We start from the raw sequence: 15,451 nt of genomic DNA, 5'->3' as shown, positions 1-15,451 counted from the left end.
TGCTCCTCCCTCTCCAAGTCCCCCTGCTTGTGTTCCTGCTCTTGCTGTCTCTGTCAAATAAATAAATAAAATCTTAAAAAAAAAAAGATTGTAAAACTAAGATGATGCAGTAATCGACATTTGAAATAAATTGACACTGAACTCAATACTAAGAGAGAAAAATGTTAGCTTGGTACCTTTTAAAACAGCATCCTAAACTTTTTTTTCCCCTAGTAAGTCCTTTCAAGATGTAAATTAGTAATACAAGGCAGAATGCTAGATGTTAAGACTAGATCTAATCTAATCTTTGTTAAACTGTCTGGTGTGCTAACATTCATAATGTTAAGAACTTGTGCAACTTTTATTGTTTCATTTCATGCAGATCAGGAGTATTTTAAGATAATCTAATAATGAGAAAACGCTAAAGAAAAGTTTCTGCTTCCTTTTTAAATTTTATTTATTTATTTATTTTTAAAAGATTTTATTAATTTGAGAGAGAGAGCAAGCATAAGCAGGGAGAGGGGCAAAGGGAGGGGAAGAGAGAGAAGCAAGCTCCCTGCTAAGCAAGAAACCCAATGTAGGACTTGATCCCAGGACCCTAGAATTATGACCTGAGCCAAAGGCAGACATGCTGAGTCACCAAGCTGTCTTTCTCTGCTGCTTTTAAATCATCATACAGTCCTCCTCAATATTTTTATCTGTGAGCAGCAAAAAGAATGGAATCCTCATGAAGAGTAAGTCGTAATCCCAAAATTACCATGTGTCCTTTCTTTTCATTTATCAGTGACAAAGAAACATGCTCAAAAAGCTCTCGGGTCCCAAATTCAGAAGGGCAGCTCTAATTAGAAAGAGGAAGGAATGCTTTTCCTAGTTCCACATTATTTCCAGCTCAACCCAGACCACATTTTCCATAAAAAAGAGAAAATCTTGTAAGTGGAAAGCTGGTTTTCTACAACACTTGACAAAGTCCACTCAACCTATAAAGCAGTTCAAATGTTGTATATATCATGTTTAGATAGATTACTGGCTAACTTTTATTTTTTTATTTATTTATTGTTTTGTTGGCTAACTTTTAAAATCTCCTGGATATACAACCATCATTTATAGTGTTATTTTTCTGGGAAACTGTATGTCAATTTCCAAAAAACATGTTTACAGTGATTGTGAGCACATAATACAGGCTTAATAAGTGCTTATTAAGCCAATAAAGCACTGGGGGTGTGCATAACCAATGAATTTTGGAACACTGAAAAGAAAAAAAATAAAAAGAAAAAAAAATAAACTTAGAACGTGAAATGTTTATAAGTTGAAAATTGTTTGCAATTTAAGTCTTGACTTTAGTGACATCTTGTGGATATAAAGTTTTGCTAATATATTATGCATTAAATTGTATAATGAAACAAAAATAACTTTGTCTTTAAAATGTAAATTTTTAATTTCATAGAAATGCTATTCTCCTTTACTAGAAAAGGATAACCGCATAGGCAGCCACAAAAGCTCATCTGGTTTTCTAGCAGAATGTTTTCATTAGGTGCCTAAGGAATACATTTCCAATAATGACCTGCTTACTGGAAAGCAAACTTTTAATTCAGTGAACCGGTAAGTGCCATACTTACTACTATTTCTACTTTTCCCAAATTTTGTTCTGTTTGTATTTCTACAAAAACAACCTAAGAGATCTTGTATATCACCTTATTAATAACACTGCTAAGGTTAGGAAAAAAAAAAAAAAAACCAAATCAGCAGGAAAACACAGTTTAAGCAGCTAAGAATCGGCACACTAAAGTGGAATGGGTAATATACTACCTGAGGAAACAAGTACTTGGGTTCTGGTCCCAGTTCTATTATAATCTAGCAGCTAAGTGACAGTGAGAAAGTCACTTTATTTTTCTGATTGTAGTTTTCTCATATAAATGAGGCAGGAAAACAAAATATCTGAAGGCCTAAGGAATTAATTTCTATGACTTGGTAATTTGAGGACTATAGCATTCTCCTCGTCGGACAAAAAAGATTTTTAAAGTAAAGAAACTTCTAATCAGTCAAGTGTAAGTCTGCTGATCACTATTTTACTTTGGAAGTCCAAGTGCTCCTCACTATTCACGGATTCTACATTACGAATTTGCCTATTCTCTTCAAATTTCTTTGTAATCTCAATGCCTGCAGTGTTTTCTCAGTCATTTGCAGACATATGCACATCAGTGAAAAATGTGAGTGGCTTGATGCACTCGCCTCAGCTGAGGTCAAATAACATAATGCACTGACTTTTGTTTCGACTCTTTTACCATAAACAAGTGTCTCTTTATGGTCCATTTAATCCTAGCTTTTTGGCATTTTTGTGCTTTTTAAAGTGCTTTACTTTTTAAATATCCCTCAAGTCTGATGCTCAAGTGCTGTGTGGTGTTCCTAAGTGCAAGAAGGTTCAAGTGTGTCTTACAAAGAAAATGTGTGTTCGATAAGCAATGTTCAGTCATGAGTTACTCTGTGGTTAGCCATGAGGTCAACAAAATGTATATTAAATAAGGTGTCTTTAAAGAGAAACACACATAAAACAAACAAGACTATGTATTGACTGGCTGACAAAAAAAAGTTGTGACCAGAGGCTCATAGGAACCTAACTCTGTGTCTCCCCTAGAAGCAATGGTTCGGTGCCCACTCTCATTCAGCATTCATGGTGACTTTAAAGACCAGAACTACAGTGAATAATGAGAACTGACTGTGCTCGTAAAACATTTTCTTGACAGTGTCATTCTACAAAATGCTTCTGACAAGCATCTCTGAAGGACCAGACATTATACTAAGTGCTTGCAGAACAAAGATCACCATGACAGAATCCTTACATTCAAATTCTGTACTTAAAGACTGCACAGGCTGTGGGCTTATTGTGAAATTTTCGTTAAGGGAAGAAAAAGATCAGAGCAGCAAGTAAGAGAAATAGAGGAACTCCTACGTTCTTGCTCTTACCCAAATCAAACCATCTACACGTCTTTTCCTCCTCGGTCCACAGATCCAAAATCTAACTTAGCTGAAATGCTAGAGTCCTGATTAAAAGTAATTACTTCATTCTCAAAACTGGTATTCATGAATGCATATATCCACTCAAAAAGCATTTATGCTATCCAACTATGTGTCAAACACTATTCTAGGCATTTCTAGCTGTGAAAAATTCAGGCAAAGTTCCTGTCCTTTTAGAACTTCGTCTAGTAAAGGGAGGTGGATAATGCACATTTATATAATACGTGTGATCAGTGAAAAGTGAACACTTTTATTTTTTAAAAGGCAACATAACGTACAGTAAGTGAAAGGGGGAGCTGACGGAGGAACTGGGTAAGGCATCTCTCAGGATATAAATAGGAGAAGTCTGAAAGATGTGAAGGAGTAATGCATAAATCTGGAAAAGCCATAAATCTGGAAAATCCCATGCAGGCAGAGAAAACAAAATGTGAAAAGGCCCTAAGGCAAAAATGTGTTGGCAGGTATATTAATGAAACAGTAGTAAGCCTTAAGCGGATTACTCAAGGAAGGTAGGAAATAAACTCAGGGAAATAACTGGGACCACACCATGTAGTTCCTTGTAGGGCACTGACAAAACTTTGGCTTTTACTCTGACTCTCATTTGGAAAAGATAATTGTAATTGATCTGGGAAGAAAAGACCGTACTGGGGCAAAAATAGAAGTAGGGAGATCAGTGAGGAGGCTTTTGGAATAATCCAGAATAGAGAGTACAGTGGTTTAAAATTACAGTAGAAGAGAGAGTTAATGAGAAGTGACCAAATTTCAGATATATATATATATTTTTTTTTCAGGTACATATATTTTTTCATATATATACATAGACACACACACTTTACAAGGAGTTGAACAAAGAGGAGTCACAAATGAAGAAAAGACTTTTGACTAGAGTAAGAAAAAGACTAGAGAAGCTGTTACTTGAGATGGGAAAACTAGAAATAACAGGTTGGTTTGGGTGGGGGAAATCCAGGAAGTAAGATATCTTCAAGTTAAACACACATAACATGCTGGAGATGTCTACTAGACACCTAAGAAGATTTGCTGAGTAGCAATATGGTTATATGAGTCTGGAATACAGGAAAAAAGTAAAAAATGAAGATAAAATTTAGGAGTTATAAGCATAATAAAAGATATTAAAGATAAAGATACGAAACTGAATGTGATTGCTTAATGAATGTGCTGGGATCCAAGGACCAGGTTCCAGAGCACTCCTAATTTTTAATGAGAGAAGACTGGGCAATTAGAAAGTTGAAAAGAATAAAGGAACTGGGAAGGAGGAACTAGCAAGAGAATGCATCCAAGAACAAATGAAGAATGTGTTTAATAAGACAGTTCTTTACACGAAACTAGCCTGGACTCCCCAAAAGGTTAACTGCAAGAAGAAAACAAGACAAAGATTCCTCTTCTTTTTTTTTTTTTTAATTTATCTATCCATTTATCTATCTATCTATTTACTTATTTATTTACTTATTTATTCATTCATTTATTTGTTTGTTTGTTTATTTATTTATTTATTTATTTATTTGACAGAGATCACAAGTAGGTAGAGAGAGAGGAAGGGAAGCAGGCTCCCTGCTGAGCAGACAGCCTGATGATGCGGGCCTCGATCCCAAGACTCTGGGATCATGACCCGAGCCGAAGGCAGAGGCTTCAACCCACTGAGCCAGTTGGGCATCCCAGACAAGGATTATTCTATATTAAAAAGACTAGGGGCACCTGGGTGGCTCAGTCATTAAGCGTCTGCCTTCCACTCTAGTCATGATTCCAGGATCCTGGGATCGAGCTCCCACACCGGGCTCCCTGCTCGGCAGGAAGCCTGCTTCTCCCTCTTCCACTCCCCCTGCTTGTGTTCCCTCTCTTGCTGTGTCTCTCTCGTCAAATAAATAAATAAAATCTTAATAAATAAATAGACTACAGGAACGTAACAGCTGAAGGCAATACATAAACCTTGGTTGGATCCTGATCTAAAAAGAAAGTAACAGCTATAAAGAACATTCTTAGAACTACTAAAGAAATTTGAATTAAACTACCCAATTAAATTATGTTTATTTTGTTATGTGTGCTAATGGCTTTTTGGTTACATAGGGAAGTATTCTTATTCTTAGAAGACATATGCTGAAGCATTCAGGGGGATTTATTATGACATCTGCAACTTATTTTCCAATGATTGAGTAAAAAATTACATGTTAAATTATGTGTTAAATATAACATATATTAGATGGTAAATTATAACTGTGTAATCTGGGAAGGTATAATAAAATCACTGTACTATTCTTTGAGCTTTTCTGAAAATGTGAAAACTTTCACAATAAAAGTTACAAAAATGTAAAGGGCAAATAACTCAGTGGAAATATGGCCAAAAGACACATATAGACATTTCACAGAAGAAATAAAAGGCCAATAAAGAGAAAAAGATACATAGCACCATTTGCAACCAGGACAACACAAAACCATCAAGAGAGTGTATTTCCCATCTACCAGAGTAGTCAAACTTAAAGAGAATGAAAACATCAAGTGTTACTGAAGAGGAGGGATAATACAAATTCTGGCAGGACATCAGCATAAAGACTAACTAGTCCCCATACACCATTGAACCCAGTAACTCCTGTCCCACAGACACACCTCAGAGAAACTCTTCCACATAAGCACCGGGAAAAAGGTACAAGAATGCAGACAGTAATATTGCTTGTAATGGGAAAAAAAATTGGAAATAACCCAAATGTTGAGTGTATGCGTGTTTACTTCATTATAACTGTTTTTTTGTAAAAATGTTACTTATATTTAAATAAGGATTTATTTATAACTTCTTGATTCAAAAAGTTAAAACTATGATTAACTGCAAAAAATGTTGTCGACAGGTCAAAAAAGATGAACAGTAAAGAGTTGACACCTAGATCTTGCTGGGTGGTCCCTGAACTGCCTGCTTAAGTGAAGTCAATCAAAACTACATGTAATAAGCAGAAGTCTTTTAGTACCAACACAACTTTTTCTTTTGTTTTGGAAAAAGGTTACAGAAAATCAAATCTATGAATTAAAAACCGTAAAGAGTAAACTTCTCATGTCGAGTTAGCTCTATCCCTCTTTCTAGAGGAAAAGGTTTTTAGAAGAGAGGGCAAACTTATTCTTCATTTTCAAAAACTCTCTATTCAAATGCGCATAACCATATGAAGAGACATGTGTAAGAGTGAACATCTAATTTATAGTCCCAATCAGGATATCTGAGAATGAAAGGAGGGCTACTGATAATTTGCTACTGTAATGGCATGAAATGGGGTTCTCAGGCAAACTGGTCTGTATGGTTTTCTTACGAATAAACCAAACTCATTTTAGTGCCCCAGTAGGTTTTTTTTGCAGGAGTGGAACAAGGGATCATAGCAAAAAAAGAGGTCCTTAGTAGTAGTTCAGGCAGATTTCTTCAAGATTCTATTCTGGGATGAAAATTATGGTTACTAGTGACAGATCTAAAATGATACTCACTCAGTTGATGGTATATAGGTTTATGCAATCCTTGAAGTTTAATTGATGCCACAGCAGCCAGTTTGCCAGGGGGCTGCATCTTCCCATCTAAGAGATACCAAACCCGAGCAAAAGTGGCCCATTGCTTGGGGGGGGGGGGGGAGGCAGAGAGAAAACAAAGAAAATTCTAATTAAAATGGAAATAATCAAGTTTATTATTATATACTATCACATAATATTCTACAGTTAATATCAATAATAGATCAATCAAAAAGATCCCTCACTAAATAATTATTTTTTTGGTTTTGTTTTCATCTCTATTTCTGGAAAAGGAGGTTCATTCTACAAAGTTTAAACACAGTAATTTTTCCTGACTGCTTTTCTATCTGCAATGTGGATGATGCTTTACTCATTCATTCATTTATTTATTTTTAAAAGATTTTATTTATTTGACAGAGATACAGCAAGAGAGGGAACACAAGCAGGGGGAGTGGGAGAAGAAGAAATAGACTCCCCGCTGAGCAGGGAGCCCGACGTGGGGATTGATCCCAGGACCCTGGGATCAGGACCTGAGTCAAAGATAGACACTTCATGACTGAGCCACCCAGGCACCCCGAATGATGCTTTATTTAAAACATTGCAAAGATATATTTTCCTTTATACTATGGCATTTTCTGGAATGGTAATGAGAAACTCTTACAAAAGTAGAAACTGTTTATAAAGATCTTCAAAATTATTTCGAGACTGACAGATATATTAAATTGAAAGATGAGTGACCAACTGGGAACTGAAGACTATTCAGAAGTTCAAGTCCATGGGAGAATACAGTAACAGAATATAGGTAGACAAGTATAGATGGATGATGCTGAATAAACTTAAATTTTAAATAGCTGCTTAGACATCTTTAAGCTGCCTCAGGCATAAATCATTGTCTTTACAGTACTCACCAGTAACCAAATTCTAAGAAAATGCCAACCCAGAAAGATCTCAACCGGATGTTTTCTCTATATATATATACATAAGTTGCTGGAAAATGCTGGAAAAAATACAACAAGGCTAACTAGTTTTACTTTAAATTTTATTACTACAAAGTTCAAATCAGCTTCTAAACTGCTCACCATTTCTGTTTTTCTCCTCTCTCACTTTTCTAGCTTCTATCTTGTTCTCTTCGCACATCTTTTGTCAGGTTTATCTCTTAAGTGTTTCATATATTTTGATGCCACTGTAAATGGTATTGTATTTTTAATTTAAAATTGACTGTTGCTAGTATATAGACATACACTTCATTTTTTGCATGTTGGTCTTGTAACCAGCAGCCTGCTAAACTTATTTATCAGATCTAATAGCTTTTCTTAGATTCCATCTGATTTTTTACATAGATAATCATGTTCTTTGCAAATAAAGACAGTTAAGGAACAGTAAAAATCTTAGGTATTTCTTTTTTTTTTTTAAGACTTTATTTATTTGTTTGACAGAAGGGGAGAGAGCTAGAGCAGAAGGGAGAGAGAGGGAGAAGCAGGCTCCCTGCAGAGCAAGAAGCCCAATGCAGGGTTTGATCCTAGGATCCCAGAATCACGACCTGAGCTAAAGGTAGACGCTTAACCAACTGAGCCACCCAGGGACCCCCAAATATTATGTAAGTCTATAACATATATGAGGAAATTATAAAACTGAACATACACTAATCATTTGATATTAAGGAATTATAAATAACTTTCATCTTTGATAAATGGTATTGGGATTATATGTTTTAAAAGAATCCTTATAGAGAAGATACTGAAATATTGACTTATGAAATAATAGGAGTCTGAGATTCACCTCAAATTCATAAGGAAGGGGAAGAAGTGAATGGGGGTACAAAGGAAATAATACTGGCTATGAGATTTTTGAAACTGGATGATACCTACCTTTATATGTGAAATTCTCCATTATAAAGTTAAACAACAACAACAACAAACCTTCCTGACCTCACTTATCCACTGCTTCATTTCTTTCCTCTCCTTTACGGCAAAATTCTTCCAAAGAGGTTGTCTTTACTCTAATTTGTGTCTCCTCATTCTCTCTTTAACCTACTCCAGTCTGGCTTCCCATGCCGGTCACCCTCACTCTACTGCCTGCCAAAGTTACCAGGACCTTCAGGTCACTAAATCCACTGCCCAATTCTAAGCTTTCAGTATAGGTGATCATTTCCTCCTCCCGGGTATTCTTTCCTCACTTGATTCCAGGACACCAGCCTCTGTTGTTTTTTTCCCCTGCTTTGCTTGTTCTCTAACCTTTTGCCTCTGAAATGTTGAAATGTCCCAGAATTCAGTTCTTGGTCCTTCTCACGTCTCAATACATACTTCCTCAAAGACTACAACCAGACTCATAAGTTAAAATGCCATTTTCATGCTTAGGACTCTCAAATGTAGAAATTTACATCTATAGCCTGGATCTTTAACCTGAACTCTACACTTGTATCCAGCTGTCCACTTGGCACCCGCACTACAGAGCTTTTTAAACCATGTGTAGTTTTGTAGCCTAGTTTCCCCCCATTCCATTGCAGACCAATTATTCTGATTTAAAAAACCCAAACTTTGTTTAAAAAAATTAAAATAGTCCCATGTTATCCAATGCTATGAACGTTTTAAAAATGTTTATTTCCTGTATTTGGCTCTTCCAGGAGAGGCAACAAATAGTTCAAGGAGGGAATCACATTTGGAGCTGAACTGGGCTAAGAAGCATCTCAGACCAACATACCCAACACTGAACTCCTGCTCTTACACCTGAAACCTGCTTCAATTTCAGTCTTCCCTATCTCAGTTGAGGGCACACCCTTCCCCCTACCCAAACAGAAAACCTTGGAGTAACCCTGGATTCTTCTTTTGCTGTCAGCTCACATTCAATCCTTCAGGGAATCCTTTTGGCTCCTCCTTCAAACAGAACCTGACCACTTTTCAACACTACACGGTTACTAGTTTGGTTTGGGCCACCATCACGTTTAGCCTGAATTACTGCGTTGGTCTCCAAACGGATTCTTCCACCAATCCCCATTTCTGAACAGTCTGAACTCGGCCAGAGCGCTCCTTTGAACACTTAAGTGACATCTTGATACTCCCCGACTCCAAATCTTTTCAGCGGATCCTATTTTACTCAGTAATGAAAAAATTCTCATCATGATCCACAATGCCCTGTCTGGTCCACCTTATTACTCCGACCTTCTCTCCGAATACCCTATCCGGGGACGGGGAGTGGGGAGACATGAAAAGACCTGGCTGAAAAGAGAAGAGTGCCCAGAGATCGACGAGCAGCAGCCACAATCACGACCCTCGTTTGTGCTTTCCCGAGGCATCCTGGCCCAGAGATTCAGCTTTCCTGCCGACTCAGCATCACTAAATCCACCCATGCCGCTGCCTTCCTTCTGCCGGTGTAATGAATTCCTTCAAGCTACGAGATTTCGAGCTCACCTGTGGAGCCTTAGAGAAACTGGACATGTTTCCCCAGCAGCAGCACCGTCCTTTCCTCGGGATCAAGGCTAGACCTCAGCGTCACTGGCCCGGCGGGAAACGTATAAACCCAAGCATGACCGTTCCTAGACCAGCCAGGATTCGTCGGCTTTTCTGCTCTTCTTGGGTCTCCTCCAATCTTCCTATGGGAGCAGTTTCATTATGAAAGGAGAAAATAATGAAGTTACCGAAAGAATAACTCCCCGAAAGAATCCACCGGCCGGAAAAGCTGCAGCAAACACACGGAAGCTGAACAATTTCCAGCCGACCTAAAGTGGAAGGGAACCGGAAGTACATCAGTAGCGCGCGACTATTTGGATGTGGAAACAGGGACTTGAAACAGTAGTTCAGCGCTAAAGAGATGGATCGGTACCTGCTCCTAGTGATCTGGGGAGAAGGGAAAGTCCCGTCTGCAGCAGGTGGGGAGGCGGAGCATGGGCCTGGGGGGTCGTCCGTTGAGGGTACCGAGAAGCTGCCGGGTAAGCGCGGGGCTGGGAATGAGCGGGAACAGCTTGCGGGGAGGGAAGAAATTTAAGTTTGAGATCAAGTTCTGCAGGGGAGGGACCTATCTCGAGTTCTCCCGGGCATTTATTTCTCTCTGCGATCGGCCCAGTAAGGACTGACAAATGTCGTTATCTTCATGGAAAAATAGGGACAGATTTGTGGATGCAAAATTCCAGCGCTCAGAAGTTCTTAGCACAGTAAAAATTTAACTGAACAATTCTCTGCGCCTTAACAATGGAATGTGTACCTGTTGGAAATAAGTGCATTCAGTAGTGTTTCCGCCTCCTGTGTGTTCCAAATGCAGGTAATAGAGAAAGGAACAAGATGGAAAAGGGTCTTGCTCTCCTAGATTTTACATCCTAATGGGAGGAGACATCCCACACATAAACTAAGCTAAAAAAAATGGTAAATTTAAAACCAATTGTAACCGTTTGAGACTGCAGTCCTTTTTGGTGTTTCTGTCTGTAACCAGTAACTGCATTTTATTTGTTTTGACTGGGCAAGCGTTTTGAGGAGAAAATGAATGTGGTTGTATACAGAGTATTGTGACAGTTTCTAATCTCCACTTAAAATTCTTCGGGGAGTTTGTTAGATTTGTGTTAACTGACTAGCATGTGCAAACTGGGCACCTTTCCTGTTTTCTCTGTTTGCATTTAATTTATTATATTGAAACTAAGATAGTTTGTAGTTGTTTTATGTACAACATAAAATTTTATGTGTACAACATATTCTTGAGAGTCTCTGATGGTGAAATTGGAATATGCCTAGATTGCATAACTCTTGAGCCCAATGCGTTAGTTTGTCTTTGCTTTTTCAGCTTTAACAGCAGCAAATGTTTATCATCTCCTGAAAAGAAGCATTAGAGCTTCAATGAATCCGGAAGATAGTACTTTTCCCGGTAAGTATAACAGAAACCCCTTATTTCTCTGACACTGCATTTGTATTGGAAGTAAATTTAATTAATTTGGTCACTTAAAGGTACAAGAGATATTTGTTGACTGTGCATAAGCCACTGGGTAGTGGCTGAAAAAACTGAACTGAAAACTGAAAAAGATGATATCCCTCTCTTGTTGCTGCTTAAATGTAATTACAAAAATGTATTTTTTGTAGTTTTACAAAACTGAAAAAGATGATATCCCTCTCTTGTTGCTGCTTGAATGTAATTAAGTTGTATGAAATTTGTTTTAGGTTCACAGCTTGACTTTTGTTCCCTTTATAGAATTTTCTTGCCCATCTTTAGATCCATATAAAATAGGGTTAAGTGGCATTTTAAGAAGGATTTGCAATTTTTTCCTAAGTACACATACATTATTAATGCTCTTACATCCATTTCTTACCATTTTTTCCACCCTTACCGCTTACTGATTCTCTTAAAAGCACTTCATAATTGTTAAACACAATGATCTTATCTCCATTCTTAATCTGTTTTAAATTTTTCTAAGTATTTGTCTTTTTGACCACCATTTGTTTTATAAAAATCTTTTTCTCAAAAAAAAAAAAAATCTTTTTCTCCTGTGGTTTCTATTGGCATTATACAAATCCACCAGCTTATTATTTTTTTTTTAATCAATATCTTCTCTTTTACTCCCTCTTCTTGGCCTCTGAGAGTGTCATTCAAAGACTCAGAGAAAGAGATAACCAAAACAGGCCAAGGCCTAAGAGCTGAAGGAAGCTTCTGGAGAGGCTAGGATAGGGTGCTCATTTTGATAATGTTGTAATTCTCGGGACTGTACTGTCTGTTCCTTTCTGTCTTCTTTCATTAGAGAACCTCTAGTTTGTCAGGTTTAAACTGTCACCCTTGGGAAGTTATTTCTAATGTTTTTGTGCTTCCCTAGTCCATTTGCCCACTTGCGGTAGTACTCATTAATTTTCCAAGTTGGTAAAATTTACATCAGTACTACTCTTACTGCAAGAAAGATTTTTCACTGGTGCTTTGAAAGTATATGTTAAAGAGCTTTGGGAGCATTCTAGGAATTCTAACAATAACTGTTACTTCCTCTTTGGGTGGGTAGACATTTCTTATCCAGGCAGTCCTTGTTTGCCCAGTAATCTGAACCTATGTAGGTGACTGCATGCTGAAGCCATGCAAAGCAATCCTAATATAAAATCAATGGGGGGTGCCTGGGTGGCTCAGTGGGTTAAAGCCTCTGCCTTCGGCTCAGGTCATGATCTCAGTCTCCGGGGATCAAACCCTGTGTCGGGCTCTCTGCTCAGCAGGGAGCCTGCTTCCTCCTCTCTCTCTCTCTGCCTGCCTCTCTGCCTACTTCGTATCTCTCTCTCTCTGTCAAATAAATAAGTGAAATATTTAAAAAAATAATAATAATAAAATCAATGGGAAAAAAATCACGATTGTTCCATGACATTTTTTTTGTCAAAACATTAAAAACTCTCTCACTATTGGTTATACATGTAGAGGAAATGGGGGGGAAAAACCCACGGTAAAACTTATAGTTATTTCATAGGCTGTAACTGAAGCATTAAAAGCATTGAGAATTAAACTTTTTTCTTTTTCTTTTTGTAAAGACTTTATCCAGAGTAGTTTGAACAGTGCTTGTCACTTTCTTGTCATCATATAACTTAGGATATAGAGTGAGCATCTCTTCTATGTTTTGGTGAATTCCTGTACTCCTGAGTTATATTGGCTTCCAGTGTTTTATCCTTTGCACTTTTAATGTCGTGGCGTTCCTTTAACTCAAAGGTATTTGCCAGCATCATTTTCTCTGAAATGTTTTCGTTCTTTTTGTCACAATATTTTTATCACAGCAGCTATTTCTAGAATCTATTTACATTAGATTTGAAAATCACTTTCAGCGTTACCACTTTTCATGGAGTTTTTTTTGCTGTGCTTTTTATCTGGTTTTTTTTTTTTTTCCTTTTGCCCATTTCCTCTTCCCATTACCTATTTTTGTAAAATATCATGGATTTATCACTGGGAGAAAAGAAGGAAACACAATTACACATTTGCCCTCTATTCATATGAACTGAATGAATAAGAGATGTGCAGTGACCAATCAGCAAACTTGGACAGTAGCAATGCGAGTGGTCGCTGATCATGATACACATCTTTGATTTATGTAGTGATTTGCGGTCCGAGAAGCTAGCAGTGAAGTTTTACTTTATGCAATTACGGTTAATTAATAAGCGTTGGTAACTGGAGTTTGAACCATGTTTTGGGAGACCAGGAGTTATTGAAACCATGGTAACTGAAATCTGCATGTCGGAACCATGCAAAGAACTGCTCGCATTGAATTTCTTACCCTGGGAACATTATTGCTTTCAGTAATACGGCAAGTCTGCAAAACTGAAAATGCAATTGAGCTATAATTGATTATAATTGATTATAATTGAGCTAGGGCTGGAGAGGTAGGCACAGCTATGTGGAGGACTTTGTAAATTATGTCGGGGTGTTTGGACTTTTTTGTGACAATAATTAGACGCTAAAGCTTTAAGGAAGGAGACGTGGTGGCATCTGTGTTAGTGAAGTATTCCGGCTACAGCAGCGTAGACAGATTTGAGAAAAGTGTACTTATGAGGGGGCTGCTGCAGAAGACCAGCTGAGAAATGAGAGAGGCAGTCAGGGTAGAGGAAAATGGATAGACCTGAAGGAGATTATGGAGGTAGAATCCACCTGACTGAGTGTTGCACTGGTGCAATTTAGGAGAAGGGGAGAGGGAGAAAGCAATCAAGAGTGATAATGGATTTTTGGCTTCGCTACAGTGTAGATGGTGGCATTTAGTGTCCTGTCCACTTTAGAACATGTAAACAGTGTAAACAGTTGCCTGTTAGATGTCAAAGTGAAATGTTTTTTTAAAGTTGGATACATGTGTCCAGAACTCAGAAGGCTGGAGATAAAAAAGAGTATAGACTCATCAATATATAGATGTCAGTTCAAGCCATGAGAAAGGATGGGATTGCTTAAGGACTGAAAAAAGCAGAAAATCTTGAACTGAATCCTAGTATTTAAAGGAACTGAGCACTGGTTTTTAAAGGCATGAGGAGCAACTGGAAAGATCGGTTCCAAGTGTTAAGGAGAAAGATGACAACTTTGTCATCTTTGATTCCTTTCTTACTCTTAATGTTGAGAGGTCAAGTAACAACAGCGGTAAGAGCTGTCACATTTAGTGACATGCCTTTGGGGGTGTAGTTACAGTGGCATGTTGGAGACAAAAAAAAAAAACAAAAAAAAAAAAACCCAGACTGAAATGGATTTAGAGGGCAGTAGAAAATGTGATGAGGACATAGGGACCGTCAAGTATTGGCAAAACTTTCAGTTTATCCTTGAAGAAAAGTAAAGAAATAGTCCTGTCTGGCAAAGGGAGGTGATTTAAAGGAGATCTCTCTTTTTTCCCCCCTCTAATTTGAGGAAAATCTGTGCAAACTTAAATGCTAGTGGGAAGGAACTGACAGAAAAGGAGAGCTGGAAGGTGCAAGAAAGATCATCTAATCAGGGGTTTGGGGGCCCTGTGGAAGTCTGAGGGATAATGTTGAATTGAAAGGACAGTGCTCCTCATGTACTCCCAGGAAGAAATGAGGGAAGACTAATGGGAATGCAAATAGTGTCCTATGTTTGCTGATGGCATGTTTGGGATAATAATGGTTTTTATTTTCTTAATGAATAGGAGGTAAAATCTTTTGCTGAGGCTGTTGGCAGAAAGTGGTAATAAGCACTTACCATGTTACCTGGCTCCCATGAGTTAAGCTTCAGTTACCACATTTCCTCTCTCTCCTGTGAATCCAGTTTTTTTTTTTTTTAAAGATTTATTTATTTGACAGAGAGAGATCACGAGTAAGCAGAGAGGCAGGCAGAGAGAGAGGAGAAAGCAGGCTCCCCGCTGAGCAGGGAGCCCGATGTGGGGCTCGATCCCAGGACCCTGAGATCATGACCTGAGCTGAAGGCAGAGGCTTAACCCACTGAGCCACCCAGGCGCCCCGTGAATCCAGTTTCTTTACATAGTTCTGCATTCTTTGTGGCTCTAAATGGACATGCGTCCAGGAGATGACCCTTAGCTTTATATCCT

General features: G+C 38.0%; 2 protein-coding genes across 3 annotated transcripts in view; one reads left to right on the top strand and one right to left on the bottom strand.

Annotated features, from left to right (window-relative positions):
- MRPL13 (mitochondrial ribosomal protein L13) overlaps positions 1-10,158 on the bottom strand; it is a 53,505-nt gene extending 43,347 nt beyond the window's left edge. The window contains exons 1-2 of one of the 2 annotated variants that reach the window (XM_045980054.1): positions 9,891-10,158; positions 6,466-6,589 (exon numbers count right to left, since the gene is read on the bottom strand). In XM_045980054.1, the coding sequence (XP_045836010.1) occupies positions 6,466-6,589; positions 9,891-9,917 (151 nt within the window). In that variant the 5' untranslated portion in view covers positions 9,918-10,158. The remainder of the gene's footprint in view (positions 1-6,465; positions 6,590-9,890) is intronic. The other variant, XM_045979987.1, reaches the window with a different exon arrangement.
- Positions 10,159-10,290: 132 nt separating this feature from the next.
- Positions 10,291-15,451, top strand: part of LOC123937292 (MDM2 binding protein) — a 76,886-nt gene continuing 71,725 nt past the window's right edge. The window contains exons 1-2 of the mRNA XM_045998035.1: positions 10,291-10,408; positions 11,251-11,331. Of these exons, the coding sequence (XP_045853991.1) occupies positions 10,291-10,408; positions 11,251-11,331 (199 nt within the window). The remainder of the gene's footprint in view (positions 10,409-11,250; positions 11,332-15,451) is intronic.

Source organism: Meles meles, chromosome 1, assembly GCF_922984935.1.
Source record: "Meles meles chromosome 1, mMelMel3.1 paternal haplotype, whole genome shotgun sequence".
NCBI classification, from domain to species: domain Eukaryota; kingdom Metazoa; phylum Chordata; class Mammalia; order Carnivora; family Mustelidae; genus Meles; species Meles meles.
This window is presented reverse-complemented; position numbering and strand designations above follow the sequence as displayed.